A 26,762-nucleotide genomic window follows, 5' to 3' on the forward strand; every position below is an offset into this window, starting at 1 on the left:
TCAATTGTAAGAAGGTTAACTGAGTTAGTTATATATTGTATTTTAATAGCTCTGCATGTGTGTGTGTGCTTGTATGTGTGTGTATGTGTGTGTGTGTATGTGTGTGTGTGTGTGTGTGTGTGTGTGTGAGAGAGAGAGAGAGAGAGAGAGAAAGAGAGAAAGAGCGAAGTGCAGGGTGTGTTAAACTGTGGTAGAAATTAGCAGTATTAGCAGTTTAGACCAGGGAACATCTATCCATCTACGAGGGATTATGTCTGAGAAATTCCTTATCTTATGCACACCAGCTCAGCTTCCATTACAGATGCTGTGAAGCCTGGACAGCTGCCTTCAATCAAGGCATATGCACAGATCACAGGCCTTGTCAGTCATATATGGAATTGAAAGCTAGTAACATGAACCAAATCCAGTTTGCTCATGAGTCATGTGACTGTTAAAGACTTCAGTCGCTGTAGGCTTGGACTCTGTAGAATCATTTGGGTTCTATGGTTGGTCAGGTGCCACAATCCCAGAGCCCCAACTCCTCTGTAAGTTTGTGTGCTTCTCAGTGTCCTATGAGTAAATTTTATTCCTGCTAATTACGACCAGAGTTAATATCTTGCAAACTAGTACCAGAATTAATGCACATGTAAAGACAATTTAAAAATTAGGAAATTATTTTAAAAGTTCTATGCAATCTCATTTTTAGGAGTAGGGAAAGAATATTTATATAAAAGGATAAGATACACAACAATTCTACTGTTTGTGGGACTACGTGGTTTTCTTCCTCCTCTTCTTTTTCTACCTTCATCTCACCTTTCCTTATTCCTCATGATGTTCCTTCTCTTAAGAAAAGGCCTTCTCCGATGTTCCCTTTGTATAAAGTTAACACCTCAAATGCCAGCCCAGCGTGAAGCAGAAGGAACACCTCTATATTGGAAACCACTGGTGACTAGCATTAGAAGACAATCAATCATAAAGCAGGTAGGTGTGTGTCAGGTTCTGGTCTGGGAATCGGCAAGAGAGGAGCAAATAAAATCTGGAATTATTATGAACAGTTAGCAAAACCCCACAGAAATAGGCATGCATTTGGCATAGTCAAGGAGCAGAAGGCCTGTGAGCCTGGGACACTGAACTGCACGGGTAATGCATTACAAAATACTGCCATAGGTGTAGAAGATACTAGAACATTTGTAGTTTTATATGCTATGGTTTAAGAAAATGAAACATAGAATGCTTGTACCCTTTTGGAGATTTTCATCTGTGGGACAGTGTGATCTATGATAAAATGAAGCAGAGGATGGTGGTCTTTGGACTGCATGGGAATCCTCAGGGGATTAAACAGAATCAACTGTGAAAACAGAAACAACTGGTCCCTGAATGCAGTATTTCAGTATTTTTATTTCTACTAATATTCCATGTAGCACAAGTGCTGATGATCCAGGGACCATCCTCGGGAAACCATTGCTCTTGGGCAAGGCAACAAGGACTGTGGGGAATGAAGGTAAACTTTTTTTAAAACTTGACATGGTGATATGAAATGAAGCTAGTGAAAGGCACATCACGGCTAGGTCTTAAAATCAGACTTGCGCTGAGTCTACATGACTGTGAGTGTCTGTCTAAATGGGACATCTTCATTAAGTACCACTGTCTATCAAGGCTCAGGTAGCATGGAAGAGGAATCAGAAAGAACCTCTGAGCCAGAGGATGGAGAGGCGTGCTCTGAAATGCTGTGTCCTGGGTATGGCACTGCCAACTTTCTTATGGCTGAACAGTCTCACGGTCACTGCTGTTGTTTGCATCAGAACTACATAAGATGAAGCCACCCAAAATGTGGTCAAAGATGGGGAGGGGACTTTCCAGACCCCAGCCCTTACTGATGAGCTATTGGCAGTCGACAGCTGCTAGGAGAGGGGAAGCGTTCTTTTATGAGAGTGTGGCCACTACTAAGTTTTCCATGTCATAGTCGATGACTGGCACGCATACGTTTGTTGACTTAGTGAATGATTTAATAACGCCCATACTCACTATTTGATATCATGAGTAATCACACACAAAAAGAATGACTTGAAGTTGGGAGGAGAGAGTCAGAGGGGAAAGTAAGGGTGGATATAATAATATTTCATTGAATACATGTGTGAACTTCTCAAGAATAAACACATCTTTAAAAATTTTGACTCTTATCACAAGGGTAATGCCAATTACTGAGACAAGGAAAACTGAGTGGAGAATAGAGGGGGTAGGATATGTTGAGAAGTTGATTCAAGGGATGAGATAACAGCACCGAATAGGAAAATTTTCATGACAGCTGTGCACGAGAACAAATAGAGTATAATGTGGAAAGCAAGCTCCAGAAGAGCTTTGAAACACTCAACCATTACCAGAGTTCTGAGAAGAGAGGGCGGAGAAACCTGAGGAGTGACCAGCACAGTCAGAGCCAGCAGGAGTACATGACCAAGCCATGAAAGCAGCTAAAGAGGTGGTCCGGGGATGAGGAAGTATGTCCCAGAAAGGGACATACTTCATCTGCTACCAGAGAGTCTCTGGCCAATATGATAAGGGTGGGGTCCATGATCTGAGCAAGTTAGAAGTGCAGTTCTCTTGACCTGGGAAGTTCAAGGCACAAGAGAAGGTTGAGGCAGAAAACTCAACCATTCATCGGTCTTGCTGTGAATAAGAAGAATGGGAAAGTGCAGCTGGATGTGCATCAGGGGCTCATCAAACAAGGGACGTACTCTTTAGTGATACTTGTAACATTAGTGATTTATTTCAGTACCCACTGGAGCAGGTAGAAAATAATACTGGGTCTGAGCCCAGGAGGAACCGAGTTCTTGAGGACGTGACTTGTAAGGTGCACCAGGTAAGGCAGTTACTACTTTGTAACGGGGCAAGAAGAGGTGGCCTCAGCCTCCCTGCTGCCCATCAAGAGACAACTTACTCCACCCAGTGAGAAACCGTGGCATAGAATGAAATAGTGAACCCTATCTGTGTCAATCAAAGTGGGGAGCTGTCAGAAGAAATTTATAATTTAAAAGATAGAAGACAAGAAGACATATAATATCATTCATTAAGTGGGGCAGACTAAATTAAGTTTCATACATTTCCAGTTAGTTTTGGAAGCACCAGGTAAACTTGCTTTAATGCACAGTAAGATAGGGACATTTCAGTGGCACAGAGAAAAACAAGAGTCCCTTATTGTGTTATATATATATAATCATGGTAGACGGGTTGGTATAATTGTTTTCAAATTCTTTCATCATAAGGAAGAATTTGATTTGTTTATAAAGGTGCTACAATGTTTCATTTTCAAACTTTTTCATAATTTGTGATTTTAGTAGTTAGTCAGGGAATGGAATTTAAACATCTCATCAAGGTAGTGAAAATGGTGTCCTTTAATTTAAAACATTACTCAATTTGGTATTCAGGATAAGCCAAATGGCCTGGGATTCAGACGGTTTAATAAGTTCCATGTTTTTATACCATTAGCCATCTGCTTACAGCAGACAGATTGGAAATCCAGCAATATGTGTACATCAAATATTCATGGAAACCAAATAAGAGCTATTCTTTCAGAAAAAAATTACTAACGCCTCCAGAGAAGTGACAACACGTTTTGTTCTCAGGATGTATCTGTTGGGGGTCCATCCTATGCTGTTTACTTTGCTGTGTATGCAGCTGGTGCATACTGGCTGTGTTTGATTGATGGGCTCAAAATATCTCCCGCCCTCTTTCTACAGGAAGCTGCTAAGAGCAAGGGGGCACATTTACAGTTAAGCAGGATATTTATTCCTGAACTGTGGCTTTCTTATTCTTATTCCTCTGTTTTAAATCGTTCTGTGTGTGGCAGGTTCAGAGATTCGATTCTGACAGGTATGCAAAACCTGGGATGTCTATTTAAATCTCTTGGATCTGTAACAATCCATGCAGAATCATTTTGAGTAAAGCTTTCTTGAACATTTGCTGGTTCCTCTAGATCATTTTATATATGCGATTGTGGGCGAATTCTTTATCTCATACTACTTTGTTCTTTCTGCTTTGAACTCTGACAGCAAAAGGGAGATGAAAATGCTAAGCAAACACCCGAATTTAGTAAGAGATAAGAACTACATTTACATGTTAATTTTTTTTCTAGTTTTTTTAAGACAGGGTTTCTGAGTAAAGCAGTTCTGACTGTCCTGGAACTCACTCTGTAGATCAGGCTGGCTTCGATCTCACAGAGATCCGCCTGCCTCTACCTCCCAGGTACTGGGAATAAAGGTGTGCACCACCACTGCCTGTCCTGTGTTGATTTTAAATGGTTGAGAACAAAGGATGCCTGCTGCTACTTTTGATTTGAAACATTGAGCTGTTTGTGTTTTGTTCATTTTAGTGTGAAAACCTTAATCCTTAAACTAAAAAGTGTCTTCTATTTCAGATGCATTGCTTTGTATTGGTCTCTTTTGCTGTTATTTGCTTGCTTGCTTGCTTGCTTGCTTGCCAAACATTCAACTGAGTGGTATTAACTGTTCATTTGGTTTTCAGAATGGCTGGGTCGGCACCTATTCCTGGAAAACCGGCATGCTTAACTAACTCAAGAAGAGCTATCTCTGAAGACTCCTCCTGCCGTCTTCTCTGTGAGGTACCATCTCTATGTCTCCACGGCACTCCAGTAATTAATTGTTCAACATGTGTTGACATGACATCTTGTGAGTCCAGTCCTGCAGCACAGCCAGAAATTACAAGCATAACTCTTGGAGTGGCACATGTGTTCCCTTCCCAGTGGCATGGCTATGTTTGGAAGAGCCTTGCTGAGCTTGATTCAGGTTTGTTCATCTGTATCTCAACTTCCCTGGGTTCCCAGGGTTCTTGTTACAGAACTAGCAGATGCACGCAGGGCTAGTACTGTCACGAGCTGCCCTAAAGGTGTGCGCTGGAAAAGCAGCTCTGCTCTCATCCTATTGGACAACAGATTAGAAACATGGGACATGTTGGCCATTCAGTAGCATGGTGGTCCACTCTTTCCTTGGAGTCCTGTTGAGGGGAAGGTCCTCTGTAAATCTGTCATCTGTTCTTTCAGCCTACTTCATGCTAACATTTTGTAGGCTGCTATGGAGACAGCGCTTCCCAGTAAATGTGATGTCCACCGCTAACATTTTGTAGGCTGCTATGGAGTCAGCGCCTCCCAGTAAATGTAATGTCCACGGTTTTCTTCCCCACTCAGTCACAAAGTGACTGTGTTCATTAAAGGCAATGTGAGTGGTGGTTAGGAGTTTGCTCTTTGAAATCAGGTGATCGATGAATTCTATTTTTCCATGTACTAACTTTATGATCTTGAAACCCAGTTTTATTTTCCTTGAACCAAGGTCCTGCCTGCTTTTGCGAGTGAGGGGATGTAAGCAAGAGTATTCTCTCTTCTAAATACCGCGCCTGCACGGTCTGGAACCACGAGTCTTGGCGGAGGGTGTCCAGGTTGAATGAAATCCACAGAGCACAAGGTTGAGGTGAAACAGCAGCTCGTTTATTGTTCTGCTGGGGCTAGCTTTTATACCATGGCACCAAATGGGGAGGGGGCTGCGAAGGGACTGTCACCTGACCCAAGGAGGGACTCTCACCTGACCCCAGTAGGGGTCAAGGACTGATCACGTGCACTCCACCTTCACCTTTCCCCAGTAGGGACTGTCACCTGACCCCAGCAGGGATCAAGGAATAATCACGTGCACTCAAACTTCCTCATCCAACTCCAGGAGCAGAGGGAAGTTATGATTCTTTGCAGATAAGCACCTCAAATGGGGGCAGGGAAATATAACTCGGGGTAGCAATTCCCACATCTAGAAACCATTGCAGTGGTCTCCATGTGCTGCTTTGCTGGTCTACACAAACTCTGGGCTCAGGTCTCCCCAGCTGAAGGCACATGGCCTGCACTCAAAGCGTGTTCAGGATAAACACTAAAACTCAGGTAAACCCAGGTCCCTCTCCTGTCTCCTGGTGCTGCTGCTGAAATTAGCTGTGGAATGGGACCTGTCTTTTTTATGTTTTTGCTTTGTTTTGTTTTCATTCTTGTTTATTGTTTTCATTTCAAATCGGTTGCAGACTAGTGTTTTTGTATTTCCACTCTGCCCAATTAAGCAAACAAACTGATAACAAACTTTATCAACTTGGCATAAAAGTGTTTAGACATTTACTAACTGATTTGTGCTCATGTTTTGTTGCTGTTTTATTTCTTTTTGGAGGGGAAGCCTAGCAATATTTTAGTTACAAAAACAAGCAGAGGCCAGGTTTGCGCCCCCAGTCAACCCCTGTTCTCAGCAGCCTCCGCTGGTGTTTCTGTGAGCTAACAGTAAGGTTGTAGATACGCTGCGGTGCACATACACCGACCGCCTTGAGAAGTACCGCTGTGCATTCTCATGAGAAAGCTCAAAATCTAAGCCGGCACTATACCTGAGAGCTTTTCCTGAGAGGGAAAAGTATTGTCTAGTTTCTCTCCGAACAACTGTTTCCAGTTTTCTTGCCATAACTTGGGGGGTCCTGTGAGAACACGGTAGAAGCTGTACAGGACTAGGGAAATCGGTCTCGTTAACTCTTTTTAAGAAGGTCTACATTTCTGCCCTTGTTCTTGCTTGTAGGGACTCTAATCCACTTCCACAAGCAAAATCTATCCATCCTTTATCTTCCCTGATCCAGGTCCCACGTGAAGCTTTATTGATATCTCAGAGCACAAGGCCTTGAAAGTAGTTGGTGTCTTCGATTTCATTAGAGTGAAGATATCTAGCAAAGCTTTCCTTTTTAGGACCTCCACAGTGGCGCTTTGCTGTTTACTTCATCTAATAAGGACTTAGGCTTCTAACACCTGGAGGCTTTTTATATAATGAAAGCTTTAAATAGAACTGTGACCTAGAAACTTACAGTTCAAAGAAATGACTGAAAGACCGAGAGATAGGTTTTAAAGTGTGTGTGTGTGTGTGTGTGTGTGTGTGTGTGTGCTGGGTCAGAGCACTACAAATTTCACTTCACTTTCTGTTATAGCAGAAGAGGTTCTTGAATGGGCTATGATTTCACATCTATTTTTTTCTTGTCTCAGATCCGAGATATTGCATTTCAGCAAAACCTCAGATTCTGAGGGAAGCTGCTCCCCTTCACACTTTTTTTGCAAGTTGTAGCTATGCTGGGGATGAATGGCTGCCAGGTGTTCGGCATGAACCTCCCCATGGAAAGCCCGTCTTCTAGGATGATAGAACTAGCAGGGCGTTTAGAGAGGCGGATCCAACTTTTCATCACTTCATGCTCAGGCACCACGACTCTGAGCATCCCTGCTTTGGGTTCACATCTCCCGCAGGTAGTGGAAAGAGAAGCGAAGCTGGAGTCTTCTAGGTGCCCCGCACCAGGCCCCCCCTCCTCTGTTGGAGCTATTCTGTTCTCCTATGTGTGCAAGGCCCTGGGAGAGGGGAGAGAAAGCAAAGAGACAGTGCATCCTGGAGCGAGAAGCTCTGGCGACAAAATGAGGCTCCAGTCCTTCTGGTTTTCGGTTTTAGCTCAGTCATCTCTAACTTTACCAGGTCCTCCCTTAGCAAAGAGTTCGTCCTGTATCACAAATTTCCTTTGTCACTGGGGTTGTGAAGGGAGTCAAAGAAATTTCATTGCCTCTTGCACCTCACATTCCTGTTTCCCACAGTCTCTGTGTAGGCAAGTTTCTTTCCTTTGGGGGCTTCTCGGGATATTCTTAATGTTAGTTTGTTCCCACATTGTCAGTGTTAATTACGTTCCCTAAGTTACCATATTGTCTCACAGGCGTCTCTACTATGAGCTTAACATAACAGTGAATAAATAAGACACAGACTTTATGTCTGGGTTTTTAATCTGAGCCCACTGATCAATGTATTTGTCTTTATGCCAATACCATGCTGTTTTTATTACCATAGCTCTGTAGTACGGCTTGAAATCTGGAATGGTGAGACCTCTAGTGGCTCTTTTATTATTCAGGATTGTCTTAGCTATCCCGAGTTTTTATGTTTCCATATGAAGTGAAGATTGTTTTTTTTTTTCTTCCAATTTCTGTGAGAAGGTGGTGTTAGAAATTTCATGGTCTTTGCATTCAATCATTAGACTGATTTTTGTAGGATGGCCATTTTCAGACTATTATTCCTGTCAACCCACGAGCATGGGAGGTCTTCCCATCTTCTCCTATCGTCCTCAACTTCTTTCTTCAGTATCTTAAAGTTCTTAGTCATACAAGTCTTTCCCTTGCTTGGTTAGAAGTACCTCAAGGGGGTTTTGTTGTTGTTGTTTGGTTGGTTTTGATGTTATTGTGAAAGGTATTGTTTCCCTGTTTTCTTTCTCAGGCTGCTTGCCCTTGTATATAGGAAGGCTACTGATTTTTCTGTGTTGACTTTCTATCTTGTCACATTGCTGGAAGTGTCCATCAATTGTAGAAGCTTCCTGGTGGAGTTTTTGGGGTCTTTTATATAAACAATCATATCATCTACAAATAAAGATACTTTGACTTCCTCCCTTCCTGTTTATATCCTTTTAGTTGTCTTCTTACTACTCTTTTAAGACTTCAAGCACTCTCTTTCGTAGGTATGGAGAGGGTGCACATTTTTGTCTTGTTCCCAATTGTAGCGGAAGCGCTTTGAGTTTCTCTCCATTTAGGCTGATGTTAGCTGTGAGCTCGCTGTACATTTGTGTTAGCCCTTCCAGCACTTCTATCATGAAGAGATGTTGAATTTGACAAATGCCTTTTGTGCATCTAATTAGATGATCACGTGGTTTCCGTCTTTCAGTCTGTGTATTTGGTGGATCACATTTATCAATTTACATATATTGAACTATCTCTGCATTTCTGGGATAAAGTCAACTTGATTATGGTAGATAGTCTTTTTGATGTGTTCTTGAATTCAGTTTGCAGTTATTTTAACGAGAATTTTGTATCTATGTTCATAAAGGATAATGGTATATAATTTCCATTTATGTTGTTGGGTCTTTGTATGGCTTTGGTGTTAGGGTAACAGTGGCCTCATAAAAAGAGTAAGAAAATGTTCTTTCAGTGGGATAATTTGAGGAATGCGAGCACTAATTCTTCCTTGAGAGTATGGTGGAATTCTGTGCTGAATCCATCTGGCTCTAGGCTTTGTTGCAGTTGGGAGACTTTTCAGTACTTACTGCTTCTATTTTACTAGGGGTTATGGGACTGTTTAAGCTACCTATTTAATCTCGATTTAACGTTGGCAGGTCACATATATTAAGTAATTCCATTTTATTTAGGATTTTGTATTTGGTAGAGTACAGGTTTTTAAAATATGTCTTTATAATTCTCTGAATTTCCTTGGTGTCTGTTGTGATGCCCTTATTTTTTTCATCTCTACCTTTATTCACCTGGATCTCCTCTCTGTGTCTCTTAGTTAATTTTGATAAGGGTTTGTTAATCTTACTGATTTTCTCAAAGAACCAACTTCTAATTTTATTGATTCTTTGTATTGTATTTTTTTTCAATTTCATTTATTTCAGCCCTACAGTTGTTTCTCACAATTTTGGAGTGTTATTTATTTTTGTTGTTCCAGAACTTTAAGGTGTGTCTCTAAGGTACTTTCTCACTTGAGATCTCTCCATTTTTAATTTTTTAGGTTGGCACTTAGTATTCTAAACTTGTCTTGCATAACTGCATTCATTGTGTTGCTTGGTATACTGACTAGTTTTAAGTTAACTTGACACAAGCTAAAGTTACCTGAACCTCACTTGAGAAAATGCCTCCACAAGATCCAGCTGTAGGGCATTAAAAAAAAAATTAGCAATTGAGAGGTGAGAGCCCAGTCCACTGTGGGTGGTGACATCCTTGAGTTGATGATCCTGGATTCTATAAGAAAGCAAGCTAAGCAAGTTATGAGGAGCAAGTCAGCAAGCAGCTCCCGTCCATGGCCTCTCCATCAGCTCCTGCCCTGACTTCCCTTAGTGACAGGCTGTTATATGGGGGTGTAAGCAGAAGTAAACCCTTTCCTCCCCAAATTGCTTTGGTCATGATGTTTCATCATAGCAATAATAACTCTAAGTAGGACACATGAGTTTGGAGATGTTTGGTTTCATTTTCATTCAGTTATAGAGGGTTTTTAGTTTCTACCTTGATTTCTGCCTTAACACATCTTTAACTCAGCAGTGAGCTGTTCAGTCTCCATGAGTTTGTATACTTAGTGTTGTTCATATCTGGCTTTAATCCATGGAGGTCCGGTAGGATGCAAGGTGTTATTTCAATTTTCTTATCAGGTACTGATATTTTTAAAAGACTGACAAAGCAATGGTGGCACACACCTCGAAGCTTTTAATCTCAGCACTTGCAAGGCAGAGGCAGGAGGATGGTTCAGGTCTACAGAGAGAAAGTTCCAGGACAGCCAAGGGTACATCAAGAAACCCTGTCTTGAAAACCAGAAAAGTTTTAAAAATAAAAGAAGAGTGACAAATACAAAGATGGAAGATCATGCATCTTCCTCACTGCTAGTGTTTCTTACGTTTGCGTTTTATGAAGTGAGACCTTTGACATGTGTAGTTTGTAGTTCCTCATCACCTGGTACTGTTCAGGTAAAGGAGTAGATGTATCCCAAGTATATTAGCTATGCTCTAGCAATGCTCTTCTAGACAATAAACCCATAAGGCAGTAATAGAGAAATGCCCAATACAAATAAATAGTACTTTACAGATTCCTACATTGAGGCGATTACGTTTTTTACAATCACTAAAGTTGTATGGTTTTACCATAAGAACATACGTTTTTCAGCAAACTTGCTAAAACTTATGCTTCCAACAAAGCTTACCCCAAAGTAGCTTTTGTGAGGGATAGCATAGCAATTCTCTCCAAAGGTGTCATTTCTTAAAACAGTTGGGAGCTCTGTTTTCAGAACGGGCAGAGTAACAGTCTGGGAACCACCAATGTATCACTTGCTCTGTAAGTGTATCTCACTCTAAAATAAAGCCATGAGTCAGTCATTCATATTATTCTTTTACTACTGGATTTCAAAACAGGTCCAGTTTCTAAATATGGTGATGCTCTCTAGAGGCTGTGATGTAGCCTCCTTGAGGCACGGACTGCAGTAAGGTTCAAGTCAACCAAGTTCAGTTCTCATGTGAAGGACACTCTGACACGGAGACCAGAGGTCAGGAAGTCACCTGACTGGCCCCTGAGATTTGCTCTCTTGGTAAAGATGGGCGGAGAGAAGCATGAGTGCCCAGCACCTCAGGGAAACACAACCCAGTAGACCAGGGAAGTGAGTGCAGTGTTTAATAAGCCATCGTGTGGCTGGTGCTTCGTAAAGCAGTCCACGCTGACCAAGACACTGCCTTCCCACCGTTTCAGGTTGAGTACCATAAAGCAGCTCTCTACTACTGTGTCCTAAATGATGATCAGCAGGCACGAAATTATTAGTATCCATTATCTCCTGGGCAAAACCCAAACAATGCCCATGAAAAGTTGTACTATTTAATATGATAACATGTTTAATTTCAGATATACAAGCTCAAAAACTATACAATTATCCCCAGTAGATATGGGGAATTGGTCACAAGCTGATACAAAAATTCATTGAGCTTCTGTTAAACAGGGTACTGTTTGCAAGCATATACACAGACAGAGAGACAGACACACACACATGCGCGCATGCTTATAAATTCTTCCATAGACTTTAAGTTACTTCTACAATACAGAATAAACGCTATGGGAAATTATTTTGTTATTGTTTAGGAAATAACGGCAATGTAAAGAGTCTGTCCATGTCTAGTATCAATCCACTAAACACATTAAAATACTTTCAACCAAGCATCACTTAGCTGTGCGGTGAGGAATAGAGAGGACTGTGCAGGGCCAGCTGCTTCTTCTCCCCACCCCCCCCCCCCCCCGTCTTTAATTTCCTGACATTCTCATTCATGTAAGAAGGAAGTGCAGGAAGCACCATGGAGCCCTGCAGTGCTTTGACCGTTTCTTGACTGCAGGCATCTGAAGGGTGTGGGACCTAGGTCCAGGGAGGTCACCCAAGACTTCTACATGTGTGCACAGGCTTCCACACTCCACCGCAATCAAAACAACGTAAGAGCTAAAGTTCACTCTTGTAAATTAGTAACAAAATGGCCAAAGGCATATTGAGGCTGAGAAGGAGGGGTCCCCAGATGAACCGTGGTCCTCATGCCTGGATGGCCGGGTTTTCCGTTGAATTGCCGTGGAAAATTGAAATAAGTGATTCTAGATTTAAAGAACATTTTTTTTTTTTTTTTACAACAATGAAAGACATGCCACTAAGCTGTACTGTGCCTAATTGATCTTGGAATGTTCTCTACCAGGAGTAACTACCATTGGTGTGCTGGGAGTTCGTTTCCTGTGGACTGTAGGAAGAGTATAGAAGGGAAAGAAGGTGGTTTGATCGGGGTCTCAGCAGACTTTAATGGGAACTGGAAGAGGCAGGAATAAGGAGTTCCAGGTAGGCGGATGCCCCTGGGCTTCTTCTGTTCTCTCCCTCTGCTACCCTGCCCTCTGATGCTCCACAGAGCCCAGAACACTGGCAAGAAGCAGGAATTCTTTATTTCTGTGAATAAGCATTCCTGTAGCAATCTTTTCCTACAGCTGGTGTCCCCACCATAGAGACTACATATCCTTCTGAGCAATTGCAACCCCCACCCCTTGGGAAATAGTCTAGCAAGGAGGAGGGAAGATGTGAATCACCTCTGTGGATGTAAGTTTAACCCTCAGGAAAGGACTAAAGACTTCATTAACCCTTATGAAAGGACAGCCCACAGTCAGGAACAAACGATAGCTCTGTCTGATAGACAACAAAATGGAGTCCCAACGAATTGAGGAAAGGGTGATAGCTCCGAGGTACAGGAGACAATTGGTGGTTGAATCCTCCAGTCCCTAAGACAGCTCTTATCTTCTCAGCTGGGAGATGTGGGAAGGGGTCTCAAGCTTTCCAGGAACAGAGATGTGAGCAGTGACCACTGGCTGGGAACAGAGAGGTGTGAACAGTGACCACTGGCTGGGAACAGAGAGGTGTGAACAGTGACCAGTGGTTGGGAACAGAGAGGTGTGAACAGTGACCACTGGCTGGGAACAGAGAGGTGTGAACAGTGACCACTGGCTGGGAACAGAGAAGTGTGAGCGGTGACCACTGGCTGTGGGCTGCTGTCCCTGGCTGGGTCACTGAGTCTTGATCATTCCTCAGAAATTCTACAACTGTGGTTGGCTCTCATTAAACTTCTGGATTTTTCTGGATCTGAGAGACTTTATTTGGGGCGTATTTCCTGATCTCCAGGGCTTGGTATATTCTTCAGGAGGTGCTGTCTGTTGATATTTCCTCCACCTTGCCACTGAAACACTCAGTTCTGAGCTTAGGAAGATTTTTTTCAGAGACAACCCAGGGCACAGCTATAACTATGTTCATGCGAGAAACTGCCTATGGGTACACGTGGCGTGTGTTACATGTTATATGTGTACTCTATTACTTTTAAATATATGAAAATTGTGTCCATTTCTAATTATTGCTTATAACTAATTATCTTTATTTGATACCATCCCATATTATTTATTTTCCATTAACTATATAGTATTATTAAACAAAAAAATAAAAATAATAAACACTGGCAACTCCAGCCAATAACAGCAGGGTGAACAGGACGGTGAGGACGCATCGCCCTTCTCTCTGACTCTCTTCTGTCTTTTATTACTTTAATGTGGTGACCTTGATGAGGATGTCTTGGGACATCCTAATGACAGGGATATGACACTGGGCTGCCCCCATTTCCATTTGCTTCATAGTGCCTCAACTTCTGTGGTTCACAGACAGCCAAATTCCCTAACGAGGTTCCAACTCTTACCCACTAAGCTCCCCAACGAAAACCCAGAGAATAGGCTTTGCTGAATTCCATTCAGATCTCAGTCTTGTTGACACTTGATTACGGAACACTGATTCGACTCTCACATAGACAGATACTCTTAATCAGGCAGGAGGGCTGGTCAGGCTAGCCCTGATCATTTCGTTGCTCTCCCTGAAATTGACCAGAACCTGAATGGCTTTTCTGGATGTCTTCACAGGGCATTTTCCTTCACTTTGCTTTTCTCAGGGATGTCCTGATTAAGTCCAGTTCCCATCTTTCCTGTTTTGTCCTGTTTTCCTAAGAACCATTGCCATCAGATACCCTGTACACATGACTATCATGGTTTACCTCGTCTTCTCCATGTCTCTATGGGAAACTAAAGCTCCCACAAAAAGACCACATCCATGTTAACCATTCTACAAGACTTCGTGGCACTTCATGATCGTCATGAATGCAATGTGTCAGGTCAGAGGCAAATTATCTTCAGCTCTGTTTACCCTGCCCAATAGCAATTCATTGGCCTTTATCTGTGTCTGACCTAAAATTGTTGGGGCTGTTATATAAAAGCTTTCATAAGTGTAATAATAGACCACTAGTTAGAATAGTAATAGAGCACTAGTTAGTATAGTAATATGCTACTACTTAGTATAGTAAAAGCCCACTAGCTTCTACCAACTGAAAGGCTAACAATTGTCAGACAGTGTCTGAGACAGATAACAGAGATCTCCCTGACTTACTGTGACTGGCCTCTTGAGGTTTCTACCAAAGCATTTGGAAAATTCTGTAACTGTAAAACATTCAGGCAGTTGTTTTCACATTGGAGCAACCTGGATTCATGTTCCTGGTTTATTGCCATTCACATGTGGGTCAATAATAAACCATCTCTCCCTTAAAAGTGAGAGCTGTGTTTTATGCTAACACCATCAAGGCTCCCAGCCGAAGTGGTTCAGGGATTGTTCTGCCTAGTAGACTCATTCCTATATCCATCAGCCCCAAAGCTAGGTCTGGGACCCAGTAACGACAAAAGAAAGGGAAACGGGATGGAGAGGGATGATGGTATGTGTTCTGGGTGGTGGCGGTAGTGGGGACCATTGCACGTATTAATGGGAAGCCATTCCACAAACACTTTCCTGTCTCTTCCAGCTTAGGAACCCTAGAATTACCCTGGGTCCGCTTTACCCAACGCCTATTCACCTCACATCATCCTCCAGCACACGAAAGCTGATCTTCCAGGACGGGCTTTACAGTAGTAGGAAACAGAGCCTATCTTCACGGAGGGTCTTTGGGTGGGCGCATGCGTGTGCACAGAAAGGGAGTGAGGCGGGCCATGCACACCAGGTGCTGTCTTGTCTTCTCACTAGGCAAGATACTTGCTTGATACAATTTTCTTGTCTTTCTTTCCTCCAGACCTGTGGAGAAAAAAGCAACTCACTCATCAGCAAAAAGGGCTAAGAGTAAATGCAGTGGGGTTAAGAGACTAGATTCTGTACTGTTCACCTTTTCAGTTTAAAGTCAGCCTTTCTCCTCCTGCTGGTCAAATACCTATGAGTAGAGATTTTTTATATGTATATGTATATATTATATGCACATATATTTTATATCATATATATACATACATACATATATTAGGATTTTAATTTTTGAAGTAAGTATAGTGTAATGTGACCTGAAGCACATTTGTCTGGAGCAAATTCCTGAAGAATCCAACATGTGTATGCATATGAATGCATACTCGTTCAAGTGCAGAAAATACAAAAACCCGTGCCAGCTATTAAACTGGCTTTAATAGGCATCAGGTGGTATGTTAAATGCGGAGACCAATTGAGAATGTGAAACACTATCCAGATCTCAATTCACAGATTCTTCACACCCAAGAATTCTCGACAGATGGAAGCAGCCCGTAAAACCAGAGAAAGGGTCTTCAGGGGAGCCAGCCGGTACTACGGCGGATGCCTGAGCATTGAGCTGCCCTGAGAAATTTGAAACATTGGGCAGGACACATTGGGCCTTTGTCCAGAGCAAGCAGAGCGGCACTCCCGCCCCCCAACCCTCCACCCCAGTCACAAACAGGAGCCATACACTCCCAGGCCACGCACAGCTGTCAGGTCACTAGGAGAAAGCAAAGCTCTCAGTGAAACGGCTACAGGCCTCGGCCGTTACCGCGGAGGGTGTTTCAGGGTTTCCTCCACAGTAAAATGTACAGCAGCTAGAGCGATGGCCTTGAACTTGCCAGAGACGAGCTCAGAGACCAGGACAGCTTCCAGCTTGGGCTTGAGGCGCACTCAGCAAGGGCCCACGTGACTGATGTGATCACCCATGTCAAAGAAGACACTAGACACGAGTATGTGAGTCTACCAGTACTGGAAAATTTGCCTTAAGAAGGCAAAACATGCTAAGCCGCGCACTCCAGGGGGATGCAGTGAGGTCTCCGGCTTCCTCCAGTAGGACTTTCCGGTGTTATCAATTGCAGCCACTAGTGCCGTTCCATCCTACCAAGGGAATGATCACATTCAGGTGCGCTCGGTTCCTCCCTCCTCAGCCCTGTCAGCAGAATTCCAGAGACTAGGAGGCTGAACCTGTGACCGTCAGGTCAATGTGTAGCCAGTGAAAAAGTGAATGGGAGACTTCTGAGTCGAAGCTGGGAGCTGCCGGAACAATCTGCTGGGAGATAGCCCTTAGCATTCAGGAGCTCCTTGTACCAAGTCATTCCACAAACCTCCTACCCTTCCCCAGATTAGGAATCCCAGATTCTCTTTAGTTCACATCTATTTACCTCACAGTTTGCAACACACACCAGGTGGTCTGCTAGGTGCCATACTCTGAACAATGCTTATCTTCAGGGAGGGGGCCTTTGGGAAAATGAGGCAGCTTCTGCAAGTGGGTGGAGAGTGAAGATAATGGGGGTAACAGTAGGCAGGAGATGCCTGGAGTGTGGCAGACAGAGAGATCAGGCCCGATGAGGACCACTAGGTGTCTATGGATAAAGTATCTTACAGAAACACCAGTAATAGAGAGAGCAACTTCAAAATTTCCCCCCGATTTCTTAGACTGTTGTCGTTATCTGTGAAGTCTTATGGCTGTTAGGATTAAACAATAGTTAACTTATCCTAATTAAAAAAAAATCTGAATCAAAGTAGCTGATCGAGTTTTTGAGACAAGACAGGGACACAGATACCCTAGACATACTGTGCTGGCAGTGCCAACCCGCCGGAAGCTGGCTGAAAGCAAGCGAAAAGTAGGCATTATACGCCAGCCTACCAACAATCCTGTCTCAGAACCCAGGGAACTCCGAAGCCCAACTGCCAATGTCCGGAATCATGAAAGGGCTTGGAAGCCGTCTGATGCTAGCCTTGGGAAAAATCAAAATTCAAACAATTTCTACCAGATGCTGAGGTTCTTGCTGTCTCAATACCGTAAGGCTGAAATATTGTACATCAAGACCACCTGTGAGCAATTGTTCACAAATTGCTGCCAGTTCTGCATAAGAGAATAGTCAGGCTTGGGGGTACCCCATTCTGCCACCTCGGTGAGGTCAGAGTACCAGTCTCCCCGTTACAGCGCCACTCACCAGCCTACCTGCCCTCCGAAGCCACTGTGAGTCCCCTCACCCTAGTTCTCTGCGTCTGCTTTCCTTTCTGTGCAACAAGCTGGATGGACAACTGACCGCTCACGTCAGTCGGAGATCCACCCAGAAGTTGCTGTCTTGATGCGATCAAACACAATGAAATTTTGTAGCCACTCAATTATAATCAAGAATCACCAATCAGTACACACAATAGTTTTTAGTGTTTGAGAAAATTCTGCAATGCAACTTAACTGTTGAGGATCACAACCGGCTTCTGCCAGACTAGACTCCGAGATTAATTTTCATCCATACAAACGAGTCTTAGGATTTTTTTTTTTATTAACCTTGGCTTGTTTTCCATTTCCTAGTTATCGAATGTGCGCCTTTGAGAAAAAGCTTAATTCTCAGCTAGTCTGTCAGCCAGGTGGATTCTTATCTAATCCTGAAGTTCTTGAGAAAGAGATAATGTGACTGAGGGTTTATCCTAACCCAGCATTCGAGACCCTGATAGCATTTTCACAACTGTGAGAAGAATAGAGTGTTCAGCTCTATTTTCATCCCCAAAGCACTGCGACTTAGCGTATGCCTGGCTGCAGCCCATCTGCCAGCTCCTGTCAGTCAGAACAGCTAATGAGTCTTTCTGGGGGTCCCTTCCATTCAAGAAGAATCCTTTGATAGACCCCATTGCCTTTGTTCACCAATATTGATGACACCTAGTGCCTGAAATGGCACTTGTTGCAGGGTCTGACTTCCGTCGGGCCTTACCGCTCCCCTAGTCCATAACGTAGCATAACCAGAATTTCCATATTCTTTATATGTGTTCTAATACCTCAGGTTACGTGCTGTCAGGGAATGCCGGCATCAGATGACCCTGCCCCTTCCACAGGTGAGGGAATGAAGGGCACCCGTTAAGCACATGGCTCTCAGGAGAGTGGAGGCAGGGAGATGCACAGACTGAGCCCAGCTCCCCCTGGAATTGCCTTCTTCTGCAGGGCTTCGGATAAGCAATGGGGTGAATCCTTTTGAAAGTAGCTCAGGCCAGAGGCTCATATGCAGCCACAGGTGGGGGTCCTTAGAGGGCAGTGTGTGTCCAGGCGGCCCTGAAGCAATGACAGACCTCACAGCCGTTTACCGAGGTGATAAGTGGGTGAGCTAGGTTTGAAATCAGTCCTCTTTAAGGAACTAAGTACCTGTTCAGTTTCAACTGGGACATACTGGGCCTCTCGAATCATTTCCCACTGTATCTGCTGGCCACCCTCAAGGTTAGGCGCACAGAGAGATGCTGGCTCCTCACATGCTCCAAATGTGTTTCCTGATTTGTGGCTATCTGTCTCTGCTGCCTAGCCTTCCAAACGTCCATGACCCCAAAAGAGACAGGATGCCACTTTTAAAATACAGCAAGGAAGAATGGGCTTCCCATGACCTTGTCTCTCTGAACTCAGGGGTTGTATGCTACTCACACTGGAGCAGCTGAAGTCTTGGTCTGAATTTATGGGCTCCCCTTTAGGAGAGGACGGAATTGCTGAAATTGAAGACATGGTTAGCATGCTTACATACCCTGGCAGTAGACTCAATGGTCAAACAAGCCGAAGGTGCCTTCTGTTTTATGCACCAACTCCTGCTCAGCCTGGCTGCCTCAGCTTTGAACAGGGCTCAAAGGCAAGTGGAGCTGGGACTGCAGTGCTGGGTTCAAGTCCATTCCAGCTCTTGCTTCCCACGGGATCTTGCTAAGGACTCTAATCTCCATGGGGCTGCTGTTCTTCACCTCTACAGTAGGGGCAAAACTACCATTTGGAACTTCCTGGGATTTATAAGTTAGGCTGGATGTTAAACACGATGCAAAGGGAATAGAACCAAATCAAGATCAGAAAGGCTCTGAATCTCGAGGCCAACTTGATGCTCACAGTTTTTTATTTCGGAGCATTTAAGATTTCGGGTTTCTACATTATGATCCACAACTAGCAAAGTGTACGCAAATATCACCAAATCTAAAAAAGCTCAAATACTCTGATCCCAAGCAATTTTTTTTTTTTTGGATAAGATTTCTTTGTGTAACAGCCTTGGCTGTCCTGGAACTAGCTCTTGTAGCTGGACTGGCCTTGAACTCAGAGACCGCCTATCTCTGACTCCTGAATGCTGGGACCACCGCCTGGTTGATTCCAAGCATTCTTGAAAAAGGATCTTCAAATTAAGAAAAAAAAATTCCACCACTACCCACTGCTGCTGCCAATAAACCCCCCACTGCCACCAGTAAAAACATATCAAGCACCTATTACATTCTCTGGGATGCTGTGTTATACACTGTGAAACCTAGGGCTATCATCCAAGATCTCTGCATGTATTAGAACAGCTCTTTTCCTCTCTCATAAGACATACAGTTATCAGGGTGGTATACTTTATAAGGGTATCATTTAGCTTGCACAGGCTGGGTTTGTGGCCATGACAAAAATCACAAGATTGGCAGGGTGATTGCCTAGAGACTAACAAAATGTTACTGAACGGAGTGTTGTCTTGAAAGAGCAAGTACCTTGGAGACTAAGGAAGAAGGGACATTATCCACAAAACAGCCAACTACCGAACTTCAGCAGCTCACGGTTTAAAATTATGGCCACAAGTTCTTTGACATTCCTGTTAGCATGGGCCATTGGAGGGGGTACAGCTAGGCAGTAGAGCTTTTATTTGGAATGTGCGGGGTTATATGTTCAAGTCCAGCACCATCAAATTGAAACAAAACAAAATGAACTAAAAAGCCTAAACCCCAAATTTCACCCATAAAACACACCTCCCTCTCCTCCCTATTTGGCTGTATCTATGGATCCACATCCTCTGATGCCCTGGTTATGGCAGATGTGTAAGACTCAGGACAGGCCCATCTCCTTGACTCATTCTTTAGTCATTTCCACTGCAGAAGCCAGATACCCCAGTAAAGACCCCGGGCAACCCAGGGAGGCGTGATGCTTATTCCAGATTGTCAACTGGACTGCATTTGGAATTAACTGAAACCCAGATGGCTGGGCACATCCGTAAGGGAATTGTTTTCGTAATTAGATTATTTGAAGTCGGAGGACTCACTTCTAATCTGGATCTTTGTGTTGGGAAGATACACTTCTAATCCAGATCTTTTAAGGTAGAATGCTTCACCTTTATTATGGGACACACCTTTTGTGGGTAGTCTAAGGTAAAGGACATGAAAGAAAGAAACTTGTTCTTTGCCATTTTTCCACCTGAGTTAGAGCCGACTTCTTTGGGATTCCATGGTATAAAGAAGAGCATCTGAGACCTCCAGCCTTGTGAACTGAATAACTACTGGATTTTTGGACTTTCTGTTGGTGGACAGCCATTGTTATGCTAGCTGGACTGCAGTCTGTAAGCCATTCTAATAAATTCCACATCTGTATGTGTAGACATATATATACATGTATGTATATATATAAAATACATACATATATTTATACATAACATATGAATATGTATACACACATTCATTCATTCTATATGTTCTCTTCCTCTGGAGAACCCCGATTAATTCAGGAGAGAATTGTCTTGTGAGGAACAGGGGGCCACTTGCCATGGAAGCCACATCAGAGGGTGGTCCTCTAGCCTGTGAAAGCTGGTGCAGCTTCAGCCACCAGCCTGTCAGCAGCTTCACGAAGCATCTTGTCAGGGACCAGTTGGCTCAGCCCATCCAGGGTTCTCAATGTGCAAACACTGAGGTGACCAGCACTTACTGTTCTAAGTTGCTGAGGCCTGGGGCAATTGTCGTGCATCCTAAGAGCAGCAGAAAATGTGCTTAATGACATCTATCGTCTTTTTCAGGATCATGGAGGCCCAGATATGTCTGAAGTCTGAGTAGATGTCCAACATTCTCTCCGAGTTAAGAAGTTAGGGTTTATCCTCTCCACAGTCCATCCATTTAACTACCTACCAAGAGGGTGTTTGCTTTACGGAGGTAAATCAGTGTGACGAGTGGGGCTGGCTGAGGGGAGACGCCCAGTTAGAAAGTTTAGAAACAGTACTTCAGGTGAGATGGTGCAAACCAGAACTAAGACAACAGCATACCATGGGTATTTTAGAACTGTCTCTAAGACTGGATGGTTTCTGGTGTGGGAGAATTGTCTGTATTCTGTCAATCATATTTTAATAAAACGCCGATTGGCCAGGTAGGCAGTATAGGTGGGAAAGCCAGACAGGAAGTAGAGGTGGAGCAAAGAGACTGGGAGTATTCTGGAAAGCAGGAAGCTCCCTCCCCAGTTCTGCCCAGACCACCGGAGAGGAAAGATGTAAGCTGCCCCACTGGAAAAGGTACTGAGTCATGTGCTAACGTAGATAAGGATAATGGGGTAACATAAGTTATAAGAGCTAATAAGTAGCCTGACCTAATGGGCCAATCAGTTTATAATCTTACGGAGTCCTGTGTGTTATTTTCTTTGGAATTTGCCGGCTGTGGGGTACCGGGCGGGACGGAAACCCCAACTAGCCGGCCCCTCATGCTACAGGTTCCAGAAAAATCAATTGCTTTCCAGGACCACTGAATGTAATCACCTTATACTCATGAGGGCATGACTGCATTAAACTTCCAGGAGCTGGAAAAGAGCAGACTTTGCAGAGTACCTCACAACTGGGAAGTATCTCTTCAGGACCTTCATATTGAGCCTGTGAAGCAGTGTTTTATAGAAACTTTGCGTTACAGAAAATGAGCTCTCCTGTCTCATAGGAGCAGAAAGCCTACGAGGCTGGAGGACTGGACTGGCTGTTAGCGAGGAGAGGTAGGTACTGGAGGTTGCACACCCAATCTACAGCTAAACAGCATAGGCAGTGATACATACTTGGCCAGGAAATGCTTTTCTTCCCAATGACGGCTTCCTTAGAAAAATAACATTTATTTCTAGTATTTTAATAGCGCCCCAAATGCATCTATAAATGCTAAGGCATCAATGTCTTAGAAAAGCCACATTGCTATGTAAGTGGGGAGGAAACAAACCTTTTTTGTTTCCTTAGAAAATTTCTCCTTCTATTAATTTGAATAAGTATCATCGCCGTCCACAGCTGCACTCCCAAACGTTTCTTCTGGAAAAGCAGGGTTCTGGTTCCAGGGAACATCAACGGGAGCAGCAGGAAGAACTCAAGACCAGTAGGAAGAGTCAAAGAACCAAATTTGCCTTTCAGGAGAAAAATATTTATCGATAAAACAGTTTGACAATCAGTATTGTTTTTGAAATGACATTTTTATAATGCTTCCTTGAATTTGCATATTAAGTATAACCTTAACCTTAGAAGAAATTCTCTTCAAATAACTTGATAGAATACTCATTGACTCTTATTCAATGTTCAAGTAGCAGGACACAGCCCCTAAGGAGCAGTACTTCTCTAACACAGCGGTGACAGCCTAAGTTCTTTGAGGCAGAGGCTGTTGACCATGGGGGTTCACTGTGTGCCACCTCGAAAGACAAGTAAATGGGCAAATACACAGCCACACAGAGTGGTATTGACGTTGAGCCTGAACAAATGAAAACAGGCTAGTCATCTCAAAGATATGCTCTGCAGTTAAGAACTCAGATATTTCCACCAAAGAGTCTCCTGGAAAATATGAAAAACCCCGATGTTTGGGAAAGGCAAAAATAAAAGAAGTGTAATTAAGTGAAGAGGCAGCATACTTTCGGGATCACGCGGGAAGTATTTTAGCAAACCAAGAAGAGTACTGCTCAGAATCATTGAGATAGGATGAGAGCAATTTAATGAAATGTTCCTAGAAGGCTATAAAAAATGTGCTTCTGGCCCACAGCCCAAAGTTAGCTTTTCAAGAAGGAAAAAGTAAAGGACAAAGGAACCACCACAGGTAGAGCCTACATCAGAGCTATTTATTAGCATATCTTTTCTTCTTAGGTTCCAGAACAACTGAAGTATGTACAAAGTCTTACAACATTCACACCGTTTAAAGGCTCCTAGTAGCTGAGGAAGACGAAGGTGGCTCTGCCGAGAACCCGCGGGCTGCCAGAGCCTTGCAGCACACCACTGCCTGGCGCCCTCTGCTTCAGCTGCCAGGCTCACAGCAGCTCCTGAACTCACCCAGAGCGCAGGTTATTGGGGAAGAGGCAACAAGAGACAAGGTGGAAAGCTACAGTGTTTCTACAGTTTTCTAAAGCTGTAACAAATACCCACAGCCAGAGAGAAAAGCAAGGTAAGAGAATCATGCTGCTGAGATGCGACTCCGCTTCCACAGGGACAGTCTTGTCGGATGGACCCACTGTGGAACGGGAGACTGTACTGAGGGATGGTAATCTCACTTCCCTTCCTGTCCTCAGTGCAAACCTGCGGAGCCCCAACTCACCCGCCCCAAACAGAACATCTACAAAGGGAACAAGAGAGAGAACCAACATGTGTTAGTAGTACTTGGCCAAAAGCACAACAAAAACAAATAAAATCCCACAAAGTAACCTTTAAAAAAAAGCATCCAGTATCAGCTTTAATCAGCTGTAGGGTGGGTCTTCCTGTCAGGTTAATTCTAGATACTTGGGAATTATCCCCATTTGCACAGCATCAACAGTCTCCCCGCCCCCTCCCAATTGAACCTCCTGCATTTGCTCATTGTGGGTTGTGCCTGATTGTCTTTCTGTGGGTCAGTACTACAAAAATACCACCGACACATACACTAAATTGGACACAAGACAACACTGTTGCCCCATAACGCTCCACTAAGTGGCAAGAGAATGGCAACGTGTGAACCACAGGGGGTGCCCCCCTGATTCCACACAAACTCTAGCCTGGTTCTCTGTGCTGTCCGTCTTCTCCCGGAGCCTGTCCCGTCCATTTCCCAGTGTTTAGGCAAAGTGGCTTTTTATTTCAAAAAGATTCTGTGTTCAACTTAAAAGCCAGTTGATAAATTTTTTAATTAAGACACAACAGTGCGGGGTATAAAAACACAAGAACCACATAAATATTGAAGAAATTGAAAACTTTTTTTTTCCCCTCCTGTAAACAGTTTTGCTTAAGAGCAAAGCCCTAGGCAGTCAGATTCTGGCTGGAAAACTTTTGGCAGATGAGTGTTCAGCAAGACTCTGCAGAGGTGTGAGGAGGAAGCCAGGCCAGGCGCCATGTTGACAGGCATGCAACTTGAGAACATTGCACAACAAGCAACACAAAGAGTGGAGAAGCTCACGACACTTCAAGGAGACCTCACAACCTTCACAACTGTGTATGCACAGACAGACCCACCCCTCCCTCCTTTCCGCCACTAAAGCCTCTTACACATGGGACACCTTCTGCGACTCTCTAGCTTGCTTGATGCTATATAGCCACTTGATGATTCTAGCATTTCTTTCGATGGCAGAAATGCCATATGGCACCCGGTCATTGGCACTGTCATCATTTCTAAGGTCACTGTTACTGTCCTGAGACTGTTCACAGTCTGAGCTGATCATGCTTGCGCTGCGGAAGTTGAGGGATATGATGTCAGAGTTAGCCCTTGCAAAGTTCTCCATGCCAAGGTTTTCCAGCTCTTCCGGGTCGAGTCCGCAGTAGTTGAAGAACCTCTCCACATCAGCGTCTACTCGGAAATACCTGTCACTCAAGTCTGACTTGGAACGCTGAAGGGAAGGTCTCCGGCTGACCCCACAGGCTGGTTCCACCTGGTCAGCCTCAGGGGACTTCGTGGCAGTTACCTTGGGCTTGGGAGGCAAGGGAGGGGCAGAACTGCTGCAGGGGATGGCTTTAAGGGGCTTCACGCTGGTCACTTTGCGGATGTCTGAGGAACTGTGTGAGACGTGCAGGAAGGAGTCTGCCGACTGCTCCAGCAGTCTCCTGCTCACGTGGGAGCTGCTCTCCTGTGGGCTGCCTCGCCCAGGGGTAGGGTATACCTTCAGCGACTCAGCGAAGGAGTGCCGGTGCAGGTCAGTGGCGTCCCTGTGAGGCGGCCAGTTTCGAGAGCTGTGCTTGTGGCCAGAGCCCGAGCTGGAACCCTCGGAGCTGTTGATGATGTTCTTGAGGATCTCGAGTTTGAGGGTCTCACGTTGCACACCGCTCTCGGTCTTGGCATGGTTGCCAAACACCTTGAGAGTGGGGCTGCCCAGTGTGCGCTTGGCTCCTGGGCACACCGGGGGCTTGGCCAGCACAGCCGGCTTCACCGGCTCCTGCTTGGCGTTGATCACCTCCTGGCTCTTGACGTACTTGGCCTTGTCAGCCTCCAGCCGCTCCACTGCACTGAGTCTCTTGGGGTTGGGCTCAGCCTGCCTGCGGAAGTAGTCGGGTCCTTTGTTCAGGATGCGCAGGGGCACCGCCGACGTGAAGGTGCCCGCGGGGCTGACCGGCTTCACCATGCTACCTGTCTGTAGCGTCTCCGTGGGCATGGTGGGCGGTCTTTCCCCGGCAGCCGTGGTGGATGCTCTTCTGGGCGCCTCCGGCCGGCCTGAACAGACACATGTACACGAAGCACAAAGGGCAGACGAAGGATACTGGAAGCGGTGTCAGCCGCAGCTGCTCCTCATCTCACAACTCATTAACCGCCGCCGTGGCTTCAGCGCACTTTTCTCCCCCTCCAGGCGGCCCCTGCACAAAAAGGCCACAAGCCACAAGTTCCTTTTAATCGGCTTGACTGCTTCCTTTCTTCTCCCTGAAGGCTGTGGGAGTCTCCTTCAGGTCTTTGTGCTTAACTGCAGGCAGAGCTGAAACACAAAACAACCAACCGCGGGTTAGGAGGGGCGGGTGACATCACCGCTGTAGCAACAGAGGAACCCCGCAGTGATTCCACCTCCGTGGCACCCCGCCCGCCCAGAGCCCCCCAAGGTCAGTGAAGCCGGCACTGGCAATTCCCGGTTAACCGTGTGAAGAGGGCAACCGGGACCTCTCCGAAGCCTGCGCGCCGCCTCCGGCAGCAGTCAAATGTGGGCGTTTGCCAGAAAGAAAGGGGCTGAGGCTTCCCACGGAACTCTTCCAGCTGCCTCCCCATTGGTGCGAACCGAATCCTGAACATGCCTGGCTGGCATCACTTAGAGTGAGACCCAGGAAATACTCGTGAATGAAGAACGGAGGGTTCAGCCAAGTTCTGTTCCGTTCTGTAGCTCATTAAATGCTAGGGGCTTCCTAAGACCTCCATCTGCTTTAGCGGCTACGTGGGCGATTTGCGCTGCTGGGTCCCTTTTGCAGCGAAGTAAAACTTGTGACTGCTCATGACCAATCTGTCAGTAAAACTCGAAACAATCATTTCTTTAATGACTCAATAAGAGGAAAGGAGGTGAGAAATGAGAATGGCAGGAAACAAACAAACACAAACTAGTAAGAAATACAACCTGTCTCAGTCTGCTTCCTTTCAGCAAGCAGCACGCTCAAGGCACTGTCCTGGAAACTAACAACGCACGCGTTGTGTCTCTCATTAAAATTTACTTATTTTTTGAGTTAAAAATAACTATTA

At 44.6% G+C, this 26,762-nt stretch overlaps 1 protein-coding gene across 12 annotated transcripts in view; it reads right to left on the reverse strand.

The window, feature by feature from the left end:
- Positions 1–23,196: 23,196 nt before the first annotated feature.
- The window catches only part of Fam110b (family with sequence similarity 110 member B), a 131,220-nt gene continuing 127,654 nt past the window's right edge, over positions 23,197–26,762 (reverse strand). For all 12 annotated transcript variants that reach the window (XM_048420271.3, XM_048420274.3, XM_048420275.3 and 9 more), the window contains one exon: positions 23,197–26,016. In XM_048420271.3, the coding sequence (XP_048276228.1) occupies positions 24,601–25,701 (1,101 nt within the window). In that variant the 5' untranslated portion in view covers positions 25,702–26,016 and the 3' untranslated portion in view covers positions 23,197–24,600. The remainder of the gene's footprint in view (positions 26,017–26,762) is intronic.

Source organism: Myodes glareolus, chromosome 16 (assembly GCF_982192425.1).
Source record: "Myodes glareolus chromosome 16, mMyoGla1.1, whole genome shotgun sequence".
NCBI classification, from domain to species: Eukaryota; Metazoa; Chordata; class Mammalia; order Rodentia; family Cricetidae; genus Myodes; species Myodes glareolus.